We start from the raw sequence: 21710 nt of genomic DNA, 5'->3' as shown, positions 1-21710 counted from the left end.
AGTGATCTTATTCTTGTGTTGTCTCCACCACAAACAAAACCCCATAATACTCATTTGGCAACTGAGTGTGACAGTGTGACGGTGACATGACTTCACTGAGGCTAAGACTAATGGCTGTTTTCTGGGGAGCTGGCAGGGATGGGGATACGAGACAAGAAGGGTTGGTTGGAACATGGGGAGAGGCAAGAAATGCTATTGCTCCACACAGCTGAACTGCTGAGAAAGCATAGGAGCACCTTGCCTTGAACTTTCCCTCATTAAAAACATCAGCAGCTGCAAAGCAAAGACCATAATTTTAATAAGCCCACTCTAGATTTGCAGAAGAATCTGACTTGACTTTGAACAGCTCCACCCAGCAAAGTGAGACTAAACTGGTTTCTCTTTGGGAAGCTTATTCAGCTGGCTTTGAATTTTTTCGTTGTGTTCTATTTATGCCGTTTAATTCAATTCCCTGTATTCAGCATGCAGTATTTTAAAAGACCAATAATACAAAATAATGTCTTTGTAATTGCATTACTTTCTATTATGCTGGGCTCTCTTATCCAGTCTAATAGAATTGCATAAACATGATCCGATATCACAGTTGCATACAGTTGTTGAACTTAGGAATGCAAAGGAATATTCAGAGTAAAACTTAGGGCACCTTAGTCAGAAAAAAGTGTGCCAAGCTGTGATTGATACGTTGTCTTCCAGAAGGAGTGAAAGATAAGATAGTTATTCAAGAGTTAAGCTGAAAAGATGTCTGTTCTGGTAAGAAGGCTGTTTCCTAGCTTGATAACAGGAAAAAAGGAATGTCTGCTCTTGCTGCAGCATAAAACTTACATTTTAATAATTCAGAAAAGAACTTAGAATCTACAGCAAATATGGGAGTCTCATAGGAAAAGAAATCTTGTGTAATCACTTTTTCAGAATAAGGTGTTTAACTAGTGAAAAAATGCACCCGTTCCAAAAGGAAAATAGAGAAGATTCAGTATGGCCTCAAAATTTAGCAGAGGTGATGCTGACTGATGTGACATGCGCTTCCTGTCCTGCTTTTGACTTGATGGTATGCTATTACCATGCCCTGGCACAGGCTGGTCCCTGTTCCTAGAGGAAGTAAGAAGAGACAATGCTAGCGCAAGGTCAGTTGAGAAATCTTCCTGGCAGTGAACATAATTTTTCAGGGAAGGAGCCATGGTTATTAAGGCATCACAGCACAAAATCATCTCTATAAACAATCCACTTTACCTGAGTTGCCTTGTAACACTTGACTAAGCAGATGCATCCTTGTAACTACACAGCTCTAACCACAAAGCTAAAATCAACTGGGGTTTTTTGATAATTATTGCTCCTATTGTTTCCCAGTGTGCCTGAACCATGAGTAGTGACTTCAGGGATGATTGGAGTGATATGTGACGCATAGAAGTTTGTTGCGAGGCGGATGCAGGATATCGTGGCCTCCAAGAGATCTTGTTAGAGCTTGGAGAGCAAACGTGCAGAGTAGATTGCTTGTCTTTGACACAGTAGGTGGAGGGAGAAGTAGGTGGACACAGTGCTCATTTGTGACCACCTAAACTAAAGTCTGAGTATATGTGCTTGTAAGACCATGGCAGGTGCAAACAAAACCTGTATGTTCTTTCAAATTCTGCATTTGAGAGCCTCTCCTTTATTTTTTCTTTCTTTTTTTTTCCCTTTTTTTTTTTTCCCCCTTGAGCCTGCTTAGCTGACTCATGCTGTTACTCACTTTGGGACTTTTTCTGTACTTTGATACACAGGAAGGTCATGTGGATTATTCCAGTGGCAGCCTGTAGTCAGATGTGTTGCCACAGCCAGCTACTTAAAAGTCTGAAATAATGCAAAGTGAAAAGTAGACTCAACAAATAGCAGTGTAGATAGGTCTTGGTACCATGCATGCTAAAACTGCATTAACTCTGATGGCGATAGAAGCAGCAGGAAAGGCTGTATTTTATAATCATGAAACTCCTTCTCCTGGCCAGAAATAGCAGCACACCTTGAAAATAGTTTTGGTTTGGTTTGTTTTTTTTCTAAAGCTGAGGAAACTCACATTTGGTGGCACCACCGAGGTCAGGGGCAGTGCAGAGATGCACCGTTCAAGAGGTAACACAGAAGCATAACCCACAAGTATTTCAGGGAGCGGTGCTGGCACTAGTGAAGAGAAACCATGACACCAATCCAGCAGTGTTTGATTGTTTCCAGTTTTCTGTGGGAAAGAAAAGTAAGAGAAGTTTGCTGTTTCCGCCTCTCCCCGTACCATATATCAAAGAGGTGGGAGATATTTTGGCTTTATTATAGCTTGTGAGTTTCAAATGTAATGGTTTTCTTACATATCACCACTTTTTCAGAGAGCTGTACACAGAAGGGTTTTTTCTTGGGACTAGGTGATGCAGAATGGACAAGTTTTTAGCTCAACATCAAAGAGAGGAGAGAGGAGAAATTCAGCTCTGCAGTCTATAGCTCTCATGTTTCTTCTCCAAGGCAGGCTACCATTTCTCACCTGACTCCAGCTTCTATCTTCTTAATGGTCTAAAAATGAAATCAAGTGAAGATGTTGGGCAGCACATTTGAAGTTGGAGAAGGCCCCTGAAGTTTTCTTAAAAGCTCAATGTGACTGTGAGTCAGCTTTTGGCAGTAGCTAATGGCTATCGACAACCCATGTTACTCTCACCAATGATGTTTTGTCTAAAATTTTCAGATTTCAGGTGTGTAACCAGCAACAGATTTTATAAAAAACAGAATCGGTAATGGGTGACTGAAGGTAATTGTCATACTCGTTCTGCCTTTGACAAGTAATTCAGTGACCCCATCTCATCTGGATGAAACCACACTTTAAGGTGCTTTAAGAAATTACCCTGCAATTGAAGCTCAGTGCATATTCAGAAAAGGGCAGCTCTAGCTTCTTGTCAGCACAGGTGATGGCCTCATCTTGCATCCCACAAAATGGTTTTGCATTACTAGAATATCAGTCATAGCCAGCTTCCGTGCTGGCCTGCAAGTGTAATGTGACTTACTGTATTCAAAAAATGAAATGTAACTTTATGGTAAGTGGATAGTCTAGCAAATAAGCAAGTGTGGAAACAGTTTATGCACCAGTTTGCTCATGCTGATGAAAAGGTCCCAGCAAAGGAGAAGTTTGAAAGGATGTCAACTCAGCTGCCTCTAATACACAAAAATTTCCATCCGTTGAGTTCTCAGTGTCTGAGGTAGAGAAGAAGCATACAGGAAACAGGATTTTTGAAACCAAACAACCACTTCCAAAGACCATTGCATTAGCTGATTAGTTGCTAGTAAGTGAGAGAGATCACAAAATAACACAGTGCAAAGTTCCCAGAGTTGAATTTTTCTTAAACTATTTCATACTGCCAGGAATTGCTTTGGAAATCACCTAATTTTCCAGGCTTTCCTCACCTACATCAGAGAGCTGAATACACTTGGATCCTGCTTCATACCACACAGAAGACTAGGTTTTACCAGTTAGCCTAATGGAGTAAATAGATTTATAGAACAATTGTCTACTTTTCACCTGCAGCACTTTGCGGTTTATGCTGATTGAAAAAATAGTTCATTGTACAAAATTGGGTCTTGGAGTAGTGCAGAAATGATTTGATGAACAGAAAGAGTTTCTATTCATTAGCCCACTTTAACATCTAGAAATGTGTAATGGTCACTTTTCCCTGCCATCACTGCATGTGTGGTCAAAGCAAACAATGACAAAAGAGCTTCCTCCTATGCAGCAGAGAACAGCAGGGCTGGAAAGAACTTAAGAGACATGACTCTATTAAATTACAGAGCCAAGAGAATTTGCCCATTAGCTGTAAAAGAAGGGATTTGACCCTCATACCAAAGCTGTATTAGTATAAAAGGACTTTATTTTCCCAAGAAAATGTGTATTTGTCAGCCTGCTTTTTGGAGCCATTAGCTTGATACTCAGAAAGTTTAGAGATATAAGGATGGTGTCTAGAAAAAATTGAATGCAGTTTTAAATGAGTTAGCACTCTAATGCCACTGCACACAACTCTCATACACCTGAAAAATGTGTCATGACTTCATGTAAGTATCTTGTGTGCCGTCTGAGGGACCCTTTCCCACAGTTTGTTCAACTCTGCACTTCATTAGCAAAATCTTTACCAAAACCTCTTAATCCTGGCAGCTTTCCTAGTCGAATCAATCTTTTGAGGATCTGGTTGATCAGTAATGACAAAACCAGCCTTGGTATTAGTATTTCACTTGATAAATTGCAGAGATCTAGGCTTCACTTACATTTGTCAACAGTGACTTTCCAGTGAAGTGCAAGGTATTTGAAAAATTACCTCTAATGTTTCAGGCTAAGGAGGAAAGTGTTTTTTCAAACTATGAGAACATTTCCCTCATGCACCATTAAGCCAACTGGGGAGAAGGGAAAGCAGGACAGGGGTGGGAGTACACTTGATTCTCTAAAGCTAGGATTTAATAGCCACATGCCAAATTATTAAGTTTTATTCCTGTGAGCCATGCCATGTAATGATAAAGTGTTTTTGTTAATGATACGGTGAGCCACAAAATAGTAAGAGTTTCTATTCCTTAAAGCTGCCCTTTCTTGGCTGCTGTGTCTGGGACTATCTTAGTACTCATCTTGTTCCTTAATTGCGTGTGTGCCAGGGTGGATCCTGCCCTTCTTCTCTCACGTCTTCAATGATGTGTCTACAGGACCTGCTGCTGGTCCCCATTCTCTCTTTTTGCATTGCCTGTCTCTCCTGCAGACACAGATACCGTCTATGTGGCGCGTTACTCAGCTCTGTCTTGCCTTTGCGCTCTTTCTTCTGTCCAACCTAAAACTCAGCCTAGGGCTCCAGCATATTGCAACGGGGTGACAGGCAGCTTGGAGTAAACACAGCTTTTGATTGTCCTCAAGGTCCTCTCTGCTGCCCCCTTCTTTGGGGGGACATTTGCCCCACTTGTCACAGCTGCCTATGGGCTAAATGCAGGTGTCACCTGAGGATGCAGTTCCAGGATAGGCACTTCCAGAAGGCTAATTTTTCTGTCTGTTCCCAGCATCGTCTTTTGATTGTTAAGATTAGAAGATGTGAATGCTGCTCCAAAACACCTGGCTAAAATGGATGGAGAATGAAGTGACACATGACATGTGTGATCTCTTCTGTGTCTTCAGTGGGCAGATTAGGCAAAAAGTTGTTGCTGCTAGATGGCAATTTTGGTTTTCCTTGAATACTGGATGTAAACTGGAAGAGGTAATGTGGAATTTAAATGGCAGGGTTAGATGGCAAGAGTTCAAGTGTTATCTATGTTAATCTCACTGTTAGATTAAAGGCCCCTGCAGCTCACAGAAGTGGGACACTATGCTAAGCAGGATTTTTTTTACCCATTTACAATATTTTATCTCAGTTTAAAATATAAAGCACTGAGTGAAAACAAAACAAAAACGGTCACTGAATTACCGATCAAAACAGACCTCTTTCTAGAAGGTTACTAGACTCAGGGATGGGTGGGGGCTCCAGTGAGATGTTCCCCTGGGCTGGATGAGCCCCTCTGCAATGGCCCCAGATTTTGCTGTGGGGTGGGAATGTGTTTTACCCACTGCTCTTCACAGCATCTGCTCCACTGTTGTGACTGTTGAAATTATTCCTTGGATTTTGGCTCTCAACCATGTTGTCTTTCAGAAATTACCACCTTGCCACATCAGGATGAGTCCATCTCCTGCGTGTCTTTTGTCTTGTTATAATGTCACCTTAAAGGGAGGGCAGGCATTCCCCAGATTTTTGGCGATTATTGCTGTGTGATCCAAGTAGGGCATAAGGCAAAAAAGTTAATGTGTATTTCATAGCTTATTTCTGAGAATGACAGGAGTTCAACAGATTTGGAGATCTTTCCCAGTGACAGGCTATGCTGGACACTGATGTATTCTAGGTGATCTACCAGTACAAAAATTTGCTTCACATTCCAGCTCCTAATGGAAAAAACCCACTGTTCTCCATCTGAACCCAGACATAGAAAATTCCTGAGGTAAGGTCAACAAGGCACACAAAGCGAGGTGTTGACTCTGCGGATGGAGGACAAATTGATCCAAAAAAAAAAAGGAATTTGCTGAGGGAAGGGAACCATGTACTGAGTTACAAGAAAATCTTTGTTTCTAACTCTAGGTCCTTCTTCGGTTATCAGCAATGATGACGATTCAGCCAGTCCCCTCCACCACATCTCAAATGGCAGTAACACTCCATCTTCTTCTGAGGGGGGTCCTGACGCAGTCATCATTGGGATGACGAAGATTCCTGTCATCGAAAATCCCCAGTATTTTGGAATTACCAACAGTCAACTCAAGCCAGACACCTGTAAGTACTAACAATTGTATGTGTTTCAGTAATTCATTTTACCTGTGCAAGTGCTGGGGCTCCTTAACAGAGCTAGCAGAACAAAATGCTCTAAATTCCTGGGAGTGGAAGGGTGGGGTTAAAATGTGTGCAATTTGCTAAAGGTACATGGGATGAACCGCTTTACATCTGTCAAAGCCAAATTCAGCCCTTGTGATGAGTCAAGGAAGTCAGCAGTGTTACACTCAAAGCCCTATCCACATTCCATCCAAGTCACTGGTAGCCTTTCCATTGATTTCAGTGGTCTTTGGCCGGTCCTGTGCACTGAATGTGTTCTTGCGAGAAAACAAATCCTGGGTCAGAAGCAGAAGTCAGTATTGTTACATACGCACTGCTTTTAAATTGATTGTATTGGCAATGAGCATAACCTAACTTTGCAATCTGAATAATTGTAAAGTTATAAGGATGATAAGGGTTTAAACTGCAGTTCTTTTAATTTCATTGCATAATTCAACCTCTACAGCCAGAAAAGATGTGGAATATTTAAAAGTAGAGCAGAAGGTTGCATGATGGACAATAAAAGTCACATACAAATTCTTTCATGTTCAGTTAGAAGCAGGTGAAATGTGAAAAAATACAATTATGCATAGTTAAAAAATTGAGTATCCCTAACTTCAGCTGCTACTCTTCAAACCTATTAACAGTTTTAGAATTAGACATCTGAAGCGTTGGTTTTTGAAACAGTGATTAGCATTGAAGCAGGTAACTGGAAAAGTACCTGAAGGATATTGTGATTAATAGTAACTGCACTGCTTACTATTTTTCATCAGTACATTAAGGTCTTAAAGTGTTTCAGAGAAGGTTGTTCCTGCCTCTTTTTTCCTCTTTTTTTTTTTTTTTTTTTTTTGTGTGTGTGTGTGTGAATGTACATACATTTCTGAAGTATCACTGGAAGTCTGAACTGTTTCTCTGGGAAGTCATTCTGGAGATTCCCAGTACAGCCGGTGAGCATTGGGCTTGCAATAAAGGGACTCTACATCCTGTCTGTATCCTACCCTGAATGATACTGCTTCATAGGACAAACTGTAGGCTATGGGCTTACTGCTGAGGTCAGAAACCTTTGCCTCTAACTTTGCAAAGCTTAAATGCCATAATAGGAATCTTTCTTGACCTCTGCACAAGGGCATGCATGCATATGCATCTGCATGACCTCTAAGGTTGCAAAGGCTGATGCTGGACTACCTACGTATCTTGTGAATATTAATGCTCATCTACCTCTAGATTGCTGCACTAAGCACAATCCACAGAAGATGTTCCTGCAATGCAATGGAAGGTCTTTTTCTGCCTGTTTATTGTACATCCCTGATGTTTGCTCTTACCATAGCTTTTTTTGTGTGGCACTATATTGTGATCAGAAATGCCCCATTATCTCTTCTACCAAAGGATATTTGAATAATCTGACCTAGTATATGCAGTGGGATGCATAAGGTAATCACTAAATTGCTGATACTTGATCAGCACAAGGAAAATGTTACACAGATGCATTCTGATTAGAATATTAATTCCTGTGAAGAACAGAAGCCGCAAGGGAATCAGAAATGGGCAACATGCCCACTGGAGCTCTCTAATGTTATATAAAAGGCCGTGCTTTTAAATATGAGGCTACTGTACCTCCGTTCCGAGCTGCATTAGACAGCATTATAATGGTTTAAATAAACATCAGTGACTACAGAGTATTTAACTTTCAGCATTAATGTTGAAACAACATACATGCTGTTCTGAGGGAAAACCCAAACTGTACCAAAACACAGAATTCTCTCACATTTCGTAAGCTGCACATTAAGTACAGACACATTAAATCACCACTGACTTGTGCTAAGTAGGTCCTGATCCTAAAAATACGTGTCTGTGTTTGGTTTTGTGTGCCGCAATGAAACCCATATGGTGTCAGGGAAATTAATCACAGTACGTGAAGTTCAGTTGGTGCATAAATGCTTGCAGGATGCAGCTCAAGATTTTGCTATGATGCTCTCGGGAGGTTTGTGGGGCTGATGCTCTGCATTCTGCCACATTGCCATGGTGGTCTCAGTCTTTGTGTTTTTGTTGCTTTAGCAGAGAGAATCAGGTAAACTGTGGCACTGTATAAGCCAAGGCAGATTTCTCCTACCACATTAAGCATCTGTCCAATAAAGAGCGTAATTAAAATTGTCTCAGACAAAAATGGTCTTCCCATAAATAATTTCACATACGCTCTTTCTGTCTCTCTCACTCGTTTATTGTTACAGAGCTGCTCTTGTCCTTTCTTAACCTGCCAACCTCCTCCTGATGTGTATATCTGGTATTTATAAACCTCTAAGCTAAGCAGCTCTCATACCTTTTTCCTGTTTACAATAATGCCAGCTCCAGATGTCATCTGGTTTCTCATCTCCAGCAAGATAATTAACATTTGTGTTTATTTCCTATCTGGTCTAAGTTCCATTGTCTGCTAACATTAAACACAGCAATCACTGACAGTCATGCTGGAAAGGATTCTTATGTATTTAGCGTATATTGGTCTGTGGAGGGAGGTGAGACTTTGAGCTAGGTGAAACTGTATGCAGATCATATTGCAGTTTTCACAGAAGTTAAAGGAGTCTGTCTGCTCTGAGTAGCAAGTGGAGTTTCTTTTTTGTTATTTACTTAAGCCTTATTTTGACTTGTCTACAGATAACCATTTCTGAATACAGTGTATCAAGCTCCATTGTAAAGTTTTAGAAGTGTGTGTATTTAAAAGAAAATTTGTAAGTCAATTGTGATCAATTTAGTTTGAAATTCCATTCATCCAGTAAATCGGTACTTTTGCTACTGAACGCTAAATCCTGAAGACCGATAGCCTCTAAAGAGTCAGTCTCAGGCTAAAGTTATAGCATTTCCTCCTCTTGAGAGGTGGCTTTCAAGGTGGGAAAGCAAACTGATGAAGACCAAAGACTCATCGACTTGAGGGGTCGAGTTCCAGTCATCACTCAGAAGGACTGAATTTCTGTCCCAGGTTTCAGCACAAATGCTTATCTGTACCTTTAGTTGACATAATGGTAGAAAATTACTTTTCATCTTCTAACTGGGTTTGGCTGATACTTCCAAGTATCAGCTTAGTCCAGCTGCTTATCATCTTAGCTACTCATTTTCCTCGTCAGCAATCCCACTGATGCTTCTTCAGCACTTGTCCGTCCGACACCCTATCCCAGCACTCCTGGCTTTTCCTTTCCCTGCCATGTATCCTTGGTTGCTGTTGGCTGGTGGGCTCATCTGCCACTCCAACATCTTGAATATTTCCACCTTGAAAGTTTACAGTCTGTGGTGCACAGACATGTTTCAGACACATACCAGACTTCTTGGTTCCTTTTTGTGTGAAATCTAAAGGTATTTCCTCTTTGGCAGTACTTGGCTAACAGTGGCAACTCTGATTTCAGATGTGTGAGAGGGAGCCCGCAGCCTGGACATGGTGAAATGCTCTTTGTGCTTAAGTCATTATAAACCAGGTTGTGCTGTATTAGCGTCATCCTGCAAACCTCTTGCCTGGGAATTACCAACAGTATTCAGTTATTGCTGTTGAAAATTGGGCCATAACTTCGTAGTGAAGCAACTTCACCAGGTGCATGGATGGCAAACCCTGCAAAGATTTTTGTCGCCTGAAATCAACTGGATGATATACCTTGTGGGCACAGATGCTAACTATTGCTAGATGGTTAGCTTTGCTAATCTTATGAGCTGTCACAGCCCCTAAGCTATTTGGTATTTTCATTAATACCATGATATTTCAAAAATTACTCTACATCTCTGCACAGAAATTACTAAAGTTGCCAACAGACCCTACCAGGCCTGTGGAAACAGAACGGAAGAAACAAAGCCATTTTCCCTGTAAACAACTATGGACTTTCTTCATTCATCACTTAGCTTTCAGCCCAGGGCTTGGACCATATCGCTGTCACATTTCCATGAATAATGGTGGAAATGCAGTCAGTAAGTAATACTGCTGTGCTGATAGCAATGTGAAAACCAAAACCTGAGTAGAGGACTTGCATAAATGTCAGTGGAAGTGCTCAAGATGAGACTGTCAGGGCAGAACTTGCGTAAGAATCTGCTTGCAGGTGGTTTGGGGATTTTGGAAATCAAATTATTCTCTGAATATCACCCCAGTAACCCCCACCCCATGAAGTCACTGTGGCTGTTTAGGTGCAACTTAAAGGAAGGCTGGAGCTTTGCCCTTTCATGGAGAGGTTTGCAAGCTCCAGGTTTCAGGCCACCTTGTGTGGATAAATAGCAGCTGCACTGACATCAGTTTGCACTTCCCAGCTAATCCGTACTAAAGATATTATCAATGATGGAAAATAGTGTACTGGGCAGGCTTGTTGATTAGCCACTGGATGGTTTAATGGCAAGATGTTTTCAGTGGCTGGCCATAAATATAGACATTGTGTTTCAGCTGATGTGGTGAGGATGGTGGCTTTCATATGGGAAATGTGGGTATGTTCATGAGATAGTCTTACTGTTTAGTCTATTTTTCTGCAGTTTGGGATTGTGTTCCTTCAAGTACAGGAGTGTGAATGTCTGGTTTAGATATTTATTATTGTACTTCCAGTTGGCCTGTGTTAGGGAAAGTCTGAAGCTAATTACAAGTTGGTAGAAATAATTTTTGTGAATTAATTTTGATTTATTTTTCTGACCTGAAAAAATGAATTTACAGTCTATAGCTCCAGTTCCACAGTAAAATTGCTAGTTGCATGTGTGATAGTAATATTAAAGGCAGAAGTTTTGAAAGCATCCCTCTTCTATCCCATTTTGAACGCTGAGCTTTTCAATTTATGTTTACAGATTTACATTTACATTTTAGGGATTGTTACACCATTTAGTTGAAGGTGATCTCGGTCTTTTTCTGACTTTCCTTGTTCTAAAGAAAAGACTATAGATTTCTTTTTAACATATACATAGTGAGATTTTGGTTGTTCCTGTTAGGCAGGAAAGTTGCAGCAATGCTCTGCCTCAGTCCACCACCTTCTTGAATGACTTTTAAGGGAGAAAAGAAATAGGAGTGGTATCCTTATCATTTTATCATGACTCCCACAGTACTGGACTTTTCTCTTTAAAGCCATAGGTCTTGGGGTCTTGTGATGATGTCAGACTTCATTTTAGAATGAAAAAAAATTATGAAGAAAAGCTAGAGAATGTAAGCCAGACCCCAGGAGGCTGAGGAAACAGGAAAAAAAAAAAAAAAAAGATGTCTGGATTTGTTTTTCTTCTGTTCATTACATTCTGATTCTTTTTAAACTCAGTTTCATGATTTGTGAGCATTTAAGCATGGCAGCAGCCTGTGAGGGTCATGCTGCCAGCTTGGGGAGATGGCCCTAGCACTGCCACTGCAGAGAGCAGAAGCCAGATATTGGGAACTGCTGAGTTACTTTTCATCTCCGGGGCTGTTTGTGGAAGGACAGAACTATTTGTAGTTCAATACCCAGTTGTTTCCATGGCTCTGAGCACTCACACTCCACATGGCAGACTGGTTTCTCTTCATTTTGGAGTAGGCTGACAACCTTCTCCCCAACCCTTGCGTCACTAGCAACAGGCCATTTGATATGAAAAAAGAAGTAGTTGTCTGTATTTCCAGGGCAGGTTCAACAGAAGGAGGGGATGTGGGCACCCGGTGTGTATTTCTCAGGCATCTTTGCCCCAGGAGTCCCATAGCGGATCCTGGCCACAGCACATGTTTCCTCGCTGGGTGTGTGGGCTCTCACCGCAGAGCAGAGACGTGAGAGTCTGGTGATATGAAAGCTACAGGCAAAAAGGAAAATTCACCAAGAAAGCCTCTGCGCTGCAGGGATCTGCCAGGCCTCTGACCCAGAGCAGTGGATTTGTTCATTTCTGCGTGCTGCTCACCCTTCACACACGGTGTCCTGTAGAAGACAGCAATGCACAATGAGCAGACTGCCTGCAGCAGGCAATCTCTATTTGACTTTATTTCCCACCTAACAAATTATGGCATATTCCAGGTTGTATCTGTCACCCTACACTCTCCTACAGTTTTGAGGAATAGGGGTAATGTTTGACACACGTTACAGGGTAAAAAATAGACTGAGTTGGTCCCTGTGCACAGAAGAAGGGTCTCCCAAGAGAAACAGCATTTCCATCTCTTTTGAAAGGCTTTTATATCTGAGTGACCACAAAAGGAAGGCTGCTGTAGTGGTTTCTTAGCCAGCTAAGACGTAAGCCTGGGGATTTTCCATTAACTCACAAAGTTTGCAGAGCTGAAAAATTGTAAGCAGATAATTTTCCTATAAAAGGCACCATGAGCTCAACAGCCAGTATGCAGAGGGGCAAAACTGATCAATCGTAGTGAAATCCAGACTGAGAGGAAAATCCTCAGTGTCCAAGCTGAACTTGCCAGTCTTGATATTCATTGGTAGTTGGGATTCAGAGGTTGGGAGGCTTAACAGGGTACTCACTTAGCATCCTCGGATGCTGAAAACCAAAAAGCTTTACATGCTGCAAGCCGAACATGGATGAGGTTGAGATTGCAAGGAGGAATATACATATTGTATTTACTGCTTGTCCCGTTCCCATTGTGTGCTTTCCTCTGGAGATATTTTATTGACTAGGTAAATGTATGAGAGAGATTGGCTGAATACAGATACAGAGATACATGAAGGTATATTTTATCATCTTGACTAAATGCTTTTGTAGTTTGATTGCATGTTTTAATCCCTGATTGCAGTCACCATTTAAAATGTGTGTCTTTGCAATTGTTTATCAAGTCATACACGTCAGAAATGTCAGCGATATACATTGGTGTTGTATTTCATTAGTTGCATTTGACTTTTGTAAACTGGGCAAGAGATTTATCTCCCAGACCGTAGCATATTGAGTCTCAGATACTTTTCCCAGTAATGTGGTCACATATTTCCTTTGCCAACAAATAAAATGTAACAGGGAATAAATAAATTCATGAGAAATTAGATTTTTTAACTCCTGCTGCTCATTCTGAGACTGAGCAGACCTGCATTTCTTTTGTTTTCCAACCAGATGGAAGAAACTCTCCCAAAGGCAGCAGCCTTCAACTTGGAAAGCATGGGTTTCTACCGCCTTAAAAATTCAAAACTGGAAAAAAAAGGAATATTTCCACATTTAGTGTAGAGGTGAACCTATAGAATCACTTTGCTCCCAGAAGTTACTTTTGTTGCAGTCTTGATTTGGCCATGAAGTCCATTTACATCTAATAAAAAAGGCAAGAAATCATGCTTTCAGCAAAATATTTTCATTTAGTCACACAGAATGTTATTCTGTGACCTGAATTATTCGGTAAACTGCTTGCTCTGAGAGTCCAAATGGTGGAAGTGCAACTGTAAGAGAGAACAGCTTGGACTCTGATCTTTAATTTATAAATAGCGTGAGTGTTTGATCACCTGGAAATACAGCACATGAAACACACATCTGGCTAAATAGTGCATGTTATAAGGAGATCTAAGCAATGAAGATCCAAATATCGATTTCAACTACAGAGACACAGCACAAGGCAAGCCAGTGTGAAACATGCACTCTCAGGAAGGTGTCCAGTGTCAAAATTCAGGTAGAGCGTGCACCTTCTTGTGTAAATTTGTCAGGTAGACTTCAGATTAGCACACTGTTCTTCTTCAGCAGAATACTGAAATGCACTGTCAACATCAAGTCAACCATGGGCTTCCTGTGAAGAGCACACTTGAGGACTTTATGGAAGATGAAGTGAAATTAAGCACATGGCGCAAGCGTTCTGTGCAATTAGGGTATTAGTCAAGATCAAAAAACCCAACATGGTGCTCTTTTAGTAGGTGTAATCTCAGTGGCATCGCTACATGCAGTTTGACATTTGACAATACACCTGTATCAGAAATACGTACACTATTTTGGCACCAAAATATGCATCAAAATCAGTAATACATAAATGACAAACAGCGCTGTTTATATTATAATGATTACATTATGCTTTTCAGACTCTGTCCTGCATACTAAGTTCTGTGGAAGTTGATTTTATATACAGAAACCTGTGTATGCGTGTAAAAGCATAATTGGAAAATAACATGACAGAGGTTAAGTGAGTAGTACTCATATTTAAGCTGAATGGAAAAAAAAAAAAGTAATCCATCATGAAAACCTCCTTATCATAAGCCTAAGCATGGGAGCAGGATTGGGCCTTGGATTTATTCCTTTGTGTGAGTGCGAGTTTCAGCTGAATAAGAAATACAGATCCCAGGGAAGCAAGATAGTACAAATAAGAACAAAATAAGACTTTTCAAGTCTAATAAATACTGAAGTATGGGAAAATCAGAAGTAAGTCAAATAACTTTGTAGCCAAAATTGTTTCATAAATGCTACTTGCAATTTTCTTGCGTTCATTGCCCAGCAAGTGCATCATTACTAAGAAACATGAGTGTGTAAAATGCAGTTAGCCCTGAGCTCAAGCTCACCCAAAGATGAGGTTTGGGAGAAGATGATCAGGAACACAGTTGTCCACCATAAGCATCAGTTAAGACAGGGTAGCATTTATTGCAGTGGCAGTGGGAGCCATGTTGTTTTTCAGCTGCATATAACATCTTCACACCTCTTGGTGGCAGCTGTTTCTGAGGAATTAAGGCTGTCAGTGCTTTGAGACTGTGCCTTTTGTGAGCGGTTTAGCAGTTTGTCTCCTGGATGAGACCAAGCGGTTGGCTTTGCAAGTTTGCAGATCTGCCCAGTGCAGGGTGGCCCCAGATGACAACAGGTTACATTATACTTGGAGCCATCAGAACGGCAGAAGGGTCCACCGCCCACTCTGAATATATGCATGCCCCTCCTATTTACATGTTTCTGTGTATGAAGGAGGGTGTGTTGGCTTGCATGGCAGCCCATGCGGCCAGCAGGAGTTCACCTGCTCTGTCCCTCCCTTTCCTCCATCATTTCTGCTCTGGCTGTCAGATGCTGCGAGAGAGGTGCTTTCCCCACTGGTGGTGGATCCATGTGGATGGGATATGGAAAGCTCGTGCTCCCCACCCCTGCCCAGTCTCCCCCTGCAAGCAGGAGTGCTTATCAGCTGCTTTGGGGTGGCCAATCTCCCAAACCTTTTTTATTCTGTGGTCTATGCAGTTCGATTATCATTCTGTCTTGAGAAGCCTTTCCCAGCAAAAGTGCCACCGAGGTTCATAAGGCTGACTTGGTATGTTTGATTTGGTTTTGGCAGGGTTTTGCTGGGGAGTTCCTCATTGTCTCAGGCTTAGCTGCACGTGTGTTATGGGCATAGGGTAGGCCAGCAGCAAGTGGAACCTGACAGCCATTTAAAATGTCAGAGATAAAAGTAACACAGTTGGTAATATTCTGAAATATTCTGTGATATATGTGTCTTCATATAATTCTTTTCAGCTTTAACTTGTTAATTAAACCTCTCAACAGGCTTCTCATTTTCCACAACAGCAGTTGGGTAAAAATGATAAGGCTAGGTTGTTTCTTTTTTTTTCCTCTGGAAGGTGTTTAATTAATATAGCCATTTTAGTTTAGACATATATTCTGTATAGTAAAATACCTGAGCTCAGCATTTTTTACTCATTTAGAAAATATGATTATACAGGTAGGTGATTCCAGGAACATGCTTCCATCATTAATTAACGTAAATAAAACCCAACTGCTGAAACGTATCTTTATGATCATCTTTTAGAGCCCTCCCTTCCTCACTTTCCCTTAAGCTAGTTTTCTTTTGATTTCTTGGACAGAAGAGAGAGCACCTTTCAGTACCAGCTGCTCTCTCTGCAGAGGATGCCAAAGGGACCTCTGCTTAGTGGGACTATGACTGAGGGGCGAAAGGAGAGACAGGCAGACCCCGAGCTCGGTAGTTCGCCAGCCATCAGGGTTGATATGAATTTCTCAGCCTGTGGTTGAGTAGGACATTCCACAGAGCACAGGTTATCACTCTTCAAAAGCCAGTATGTGGATTAAGTCAGGAGGCATACAAATCTGGTATGAGGTGAATGCTTGATGGGTCTTATCTCTAACCCATCAATGCCCATAATAATTGAAGACTATTATTTGCAGATTGTGGGGGGAATCACTGTGACTGAAGTATAAAACCCCTGCAGGGGAAAGAAGTGTCAAATAACCTAAGTCAAGCCCCTTCAATGAGGTCTGAAATTGTTAAACTTCTGTTGATGAGAAGTTGTGCAGTACCTCTGGCTGGTGACTTGCCCATTAGCTTTTGGGGGCACTTAAACATTTAAATGGAAAACATATTGCATGGAGGTATTGTTTGCATTTAGAAAAAATATGTGGTGTATGTATACCAGTTATCGCCTGTTTCTCTAAATTGCAATGTATCTCTGTATTACTAATAATGTCTTTGGGATATTTTTTTTTTAATTTCTGCATTTGGAGAATTTAAATTCCATTCTCAGATGTCAGCTAAGCACATTAAAGGAGCATCTCAAAGGCATTCAGGTACTAAATCAACAACTAACTAGTTTTCTAAAAAGCCCCTGAATGTCTTGGAAGTGTAAAGTCTGGTCAACAGAAATCAGAGTATTAGTCAGCTTAGTACTTTGGACAATTCCAGTAAAAGATTACTTCGCCTTTAGCTACCTAAATGCCTTTGAAAACTGGCTGCTGGAAACTCCGTTGAAAGTCAGTAATTGTACAGGTGGCAGGGTGCAGGAAAAGGCTCTCAGTCACCAAGAGAATCCAAGAGGTTGTACTGGAGGGTTGGACTCAGAGTTAAGGAGATGGGAAGCAAAGCTATCTTCACAGCAGCACATCCTTCCCCTCTTCCCTCCTCCCATCTTGGTTTGTTTTCCACAGCACTGGAAAGAGTTGGTTGTCTCTCTCACATGGTTATTTATTCCCAAGACTGGATAGCGAGAAGTCAAATGTAGCTTCAAACAACCTCCAATTTGTATCATTTTGAGGGAAATACAGATTTGACAGAATTTTCAGCTGCCATTATGAGTACTTCTTTGAGCTACAGTTTCAGTTAGAAACTTTCTGAAGTGAAGTCGTTCCCACACAGCTCCTCTCATTTCTGAGCGTTGCTTAGGATTTGTTTAGATTTGATTTCTTAGGCTGTTCTCAAGGATGTGCTCTCATTTTTTTGGTGCCCACAGCTTGGAAGGCCTGTGGCTGCCTTCACAAAAAGAAAGAAATAGCTGAAAACAATACCCATCAAGGGGAACATGTCTCACACAAAGTAGGGAGGAACAGAAAAAGGGAGAAACAAATGGAAAAGAAACAAAAGGACCTCAGTCTCAGCCTTTGGCAAAGAAAGAACAATACATGACTGATTTGCTCTGACCGCTTGTGCAAGAGGACATGATTTGTCTTGTCCCTGTTATATTCTCATCAGAAGAAAAGCAACTGTTTTGCAGTATTTGCAGTCTCCACTCAAGAGGCTGTTGAGACTGGAATAGCAGTGGGAATGCCTCCAGACAGAAATGCATTGACCAGCTCTGCGTGAGAAAGCTTGAAAAGCTCCTTCTTGGGTGGTAAAGCAGAAGGCAGAAGCTTATGGGCTTCATCTTCTGATTTAGAAGTGGAAGTACCCTGTTACGCAAGGTTGCTCTTTCCAGGACTGTCCATGTTGTCATGTACTTGTGACACTTCGGTCCATGAAGTTCCCTTGTGCAACGGGGAGCGCACAAAGGTGCTATATCATCAGGTGAGAGTAAAATGATCTGCGTTATCATTGTTCAGCAATGCTTTTCCTGTTGTTGGTAAATCCTAACCTCATTTTGCATACCATATCTGCTCAGTTCGGAAATGGACAAATTTCTACAGTGGATCTCAGTAGTAAATTTTCTGGTACCTAAAAATGACTGGTACTGTACCTATTAGAAACCTTTCATCAAATAAGTATCTAATAAGCCTTAAGGAGTATATTTCTTCCATGTCTTCGGACACGTAGAGATTGGCTTATGCTCTGTGACATAAAGATTGACATCCTTTTTTAAATACTAGCCCTGTCTAATAAACCATCAGATATTCCCTCTATGGTATGTAGCAGCTTCCCTGACATTTACAGCAACATATTTATATCCTCCTGCGGCCAAACCCTCAGCATCAGGAGAGCAGAGAAGAGGGATCAGAAGCAGCTAAAAGGCCAGAGGCTCACAGCTCGCTGGCACCCCCAGCCATTGCAGCAGAGAGCTGACGCTTATCTGTCCTGGCAGGCAATGACGTGAAACAGTGTTAGCATCATCAGAAGTGCGTTAGTGTCCTGCACCCAACGTAATGACCTGGGTGAGCCTTTGGTACTGCCCAAAGGGCTGTGAACCCCCATCGCATTCACAAGGTGCCTGGAGAAGGGACTGCTACCCACCCCTCTGCAGCAGGGGAAGGGCAGAGGCAAGTTTGCCATCCTTCAGCTCCTACAGCCCATGGCTGTCTTCAGGTGTAAACTGCCTTCGACTTCAAATCACATCAATTCTCTGGCCACTACTTGGGAGGTTGGATTCATGGGCTGGACCCCTTCAGCTGCCACAGCCAGACCCAGCAGGCATCAGACATGAAGCCCAAAAGCTCTGTGTTCAACTCAACCTTGCTGGAAGGGTCCTTTCAGTCTTGTGCCAAACCCTGCGAGGAGACATCAGGTGCATGTTTTCAGTGAGGTGTGGTTTCAGACACAGTAAATCACAGTTCTCATGCTGAAGATGTGGTATAGGAGCACAGACTTAAGCCTAAAATTCACATGGTCCTTCTTGGATAGCGTATTTCCTTTTTGTCTTAGCTTTTGCTTCTGGAGAGGAAGGCACAAGCCTTTTGCTTTCCTTGCAGATGCCGTGAATCCTTCTCAAAGTTCATCTGAATTCAGCTGTTTGCAAAAATCCTTATTTTACTAGAAGGTGGCTATTTCCCAAATTATTGAAGCCTTTTGCATTATGCATTCTGATGCAGCACGTTTATCTCAATGTTGTATGGCAATTTAAAGTTACAATTTTTTACCTCTTTTAATGGCAGCATTTTAGAGAATCCTGAAATTGTACCACACTGAGGAATTAACACAGTGCAAAATAAAGTATGTCTTTCAGAAATGAGGAAGAGAGAAGTTTCAATTTTTCAGCGATAGCTTTCCTCTAGAGGCACAATCCAGAATTGATTTCCTATTTTAATCAACATGAGTCTTTCCAGCCTATTGATCTCTGTGTGTTTTGAATTTGGCCTCAACATCTGAAACAGGACTGTGGTAAATGGCAACATTAAACAAACTGTTAAGAGATTTATCTTGGACTGGTAAATTTTCTTGACTGCAAGATAGGACGGTTTCAAGATTGAACAAAGAACACAGGTGTTCATTGCTCCTACAGAAGACAGCTTTGCCATCTCAGCTTTGCAGCTCATGTTTAGTGACAGAATATGTACACAGAAATATGTAGAGCACTTTCTACAGGAAAAGCACAGAAAAGCATCGGGTGTTTTTCTTAATAGTGGAGAGAAAGTGTACAGAGAAATCTTTGAATTTTATTTGTTTTGGTCTAGTCTTGGGTCAGACTATCTGCCTGAGTGTGTGGTATTTATTTTTCATCATATATAAAAGGCTGTGCCCACCCACAGTGAATTCTTGACCTCATCAGACCAGTTGTCCCATCCAAATGCCCATAAAAGCTTTTAAGAAACATTTTGTTACGCTTTCTCTGACCTTTCTCTGTGGGTATACTATACACAAGTATACATGTTAAAATCCACACTATTCATTAGCTAAACCATCTCAAGAGCTGTCTTCCTGAAACTTTGATTCTTCCATGATTAGCAGCCAAAGGCTGTGCTGGGAGACATTTGGATGGCTGAGAGACTAGTGTCTGCCCTACGATACAGAATTACAGCAGCAGACTGCAAAAAAGTTGTGTCAGAATAGTCCCCTGAATTTCTGTTCTCTTACAGATGGCTTTTTTGGGTATCCCCTCAGAAAGACAAGACAAATTCAGACAAGTGCTAAGAACAAGGCTGCTGCAGAAATATATCTCAATGCTGGTAGTTTTCATTTTTAAGAAAGAAGGGCAATTATTTAAATGGAAATCCAGTCTAAGGAAAGATAGCAGTCCTGGATTTAAATCTTTCCTTGTTCTCCATGCTCTTATAATAGGAAAAGGAAATACTACTTTACAAGCTCGGGTATAAACCCTTTGTGTTCATAAGCTGCTTTTCTCTGTGTTCCCTGCACTGCTTTCTGCTGGCAGATTCTGAGAATCCGTGCCAGTGCTGAGCTGGACTTCTGTAGTTTTGCATGGCATGTTAACTCTCTGGGTAATCAGGCTAAGAAGGCCATTTGAACACATTTGAACCAAAACCAGCGAACACTGTTTTCTTTGTATCTCAGGTTCTGTGATGGAACAAGCTTTATCTAACCTCATTGTCTCTGACAAGAGTATTTGGAATTAGCTTTTGGGTTGTTGCTTTTAAGTAAATTAATGAGCCGTTTAATACTGCGCAAGCTAAGCATTTCTGCATCCCAATATACCTGAATTTCTGAGATTTGTGGTGTATGTTGTTGTTTAAGTTGTGCAAGCAGTAGGATGACTGTAAACAAAATCACACTTTTGGGCAGCTAGTACTCAGTCTGACCCACAGAAGGTGATGGTTTAATTCGTAGAGAGACGAAAGCTTCTTCTCCCCTCCTCTTCAACTTAATGAAAGGTGGTGGAGCAAAGCATCAGGGAAAAGTAGCGTAAAGACTTAAGAAAAGCATGCTGTACCCATGAATGCAAAATATATGAAGTACACGAATATATTCAGTCTCTTAATGTGGTACTATCTTATAGCAAAATTATGAAACAAAGGAAAGGTAATGCAGACTCTTTAACATTTTGCTTCTTACCTTTAACAGGCAGCTGCTCTATATGGACAGAATTCACTGTATGTCCTCAGGTTTTGCTGCAGGGAATACCTCCTGTGTTGCAAACGTGAAGAAAATATTCTTATCTCTAGATGTTGTTTAAGCCAGCAGGCATTTTGTTGAGGGTGACACTGTTGTACACACGGCATCATAAATAGAAACAATTACTAATAAAACAAATCACACAGGACAAAACTGAACCAACATCACAAAGATGAAAAAGATAAACCATGCTTAGATAATAGGGAAACTGCAGGGAAAATACGAAAAAACCCACAACTTGCACGTATCCAAGCAATAACCAGAGAGGGCTCCAGTAAGAAGTGGCACCCTGTGAGACAGTGATGTGTACAAATATCCCCCTCCCAGACAAAGAGAAGGAAGGAGAGGGTGGGGAAGGAAAAAGGAAATAAAAGATAAGAGACACAAAAGGGTAGGCCTGTTGGTCATTTACTCCAATTAAGCCAATATTTTGCAGCTGTACTGCTCCAAAGTTCAAGCAATTAAAGCCTCTACCTAGGTTTTGCCCTCCCTGACAGCATGACTTCAGGATTTGGATTCAGAGA

General features: G+C 41.3%; 1 protein-coding gene across 1 annotated transcript in view; it reads left to right on the top strand.

Annotated features, from left to right (window-relative positions):
* NTRK2 (neurotrophic tyrosine kinase, receptor, type 2) overlaps window positions 1-21710 on the top strand; it is a 189161-nt gene that overhangs the window by 92608 nt on the left and 74843 nt on the right. The window contains exon 11 of the mRNA XM_009885845.1: window positions 6132-6320. Coding sequence (XP_009884147.1) covers window positions 6132-6320 — 189 coding nt within the window. The remainder of the gene's footprint in view (window positions 1-6131; window positions 6321-21710) is intronic.

Source organism: Charadrius vociferus, unplaced genomic scaffold (genome assembly GCF_000708025.1).
Source record: "Charadrius vociferus isolate BGI_N301 unplaced genomic scaffold, ASM70802v2 scaffold235, whole genome shotgun sequence".
Lineage (NCBI taxonomy): Eukaryota > Metazoa > Chordata > Aves > Charadriiformes > Charadriidae > Charadrius > Charadrius vociferus.
Note: the sequence above shows the minus strand (reverse complement) of the source record. Positions and strands in the feature narration are given on the sequence as shown.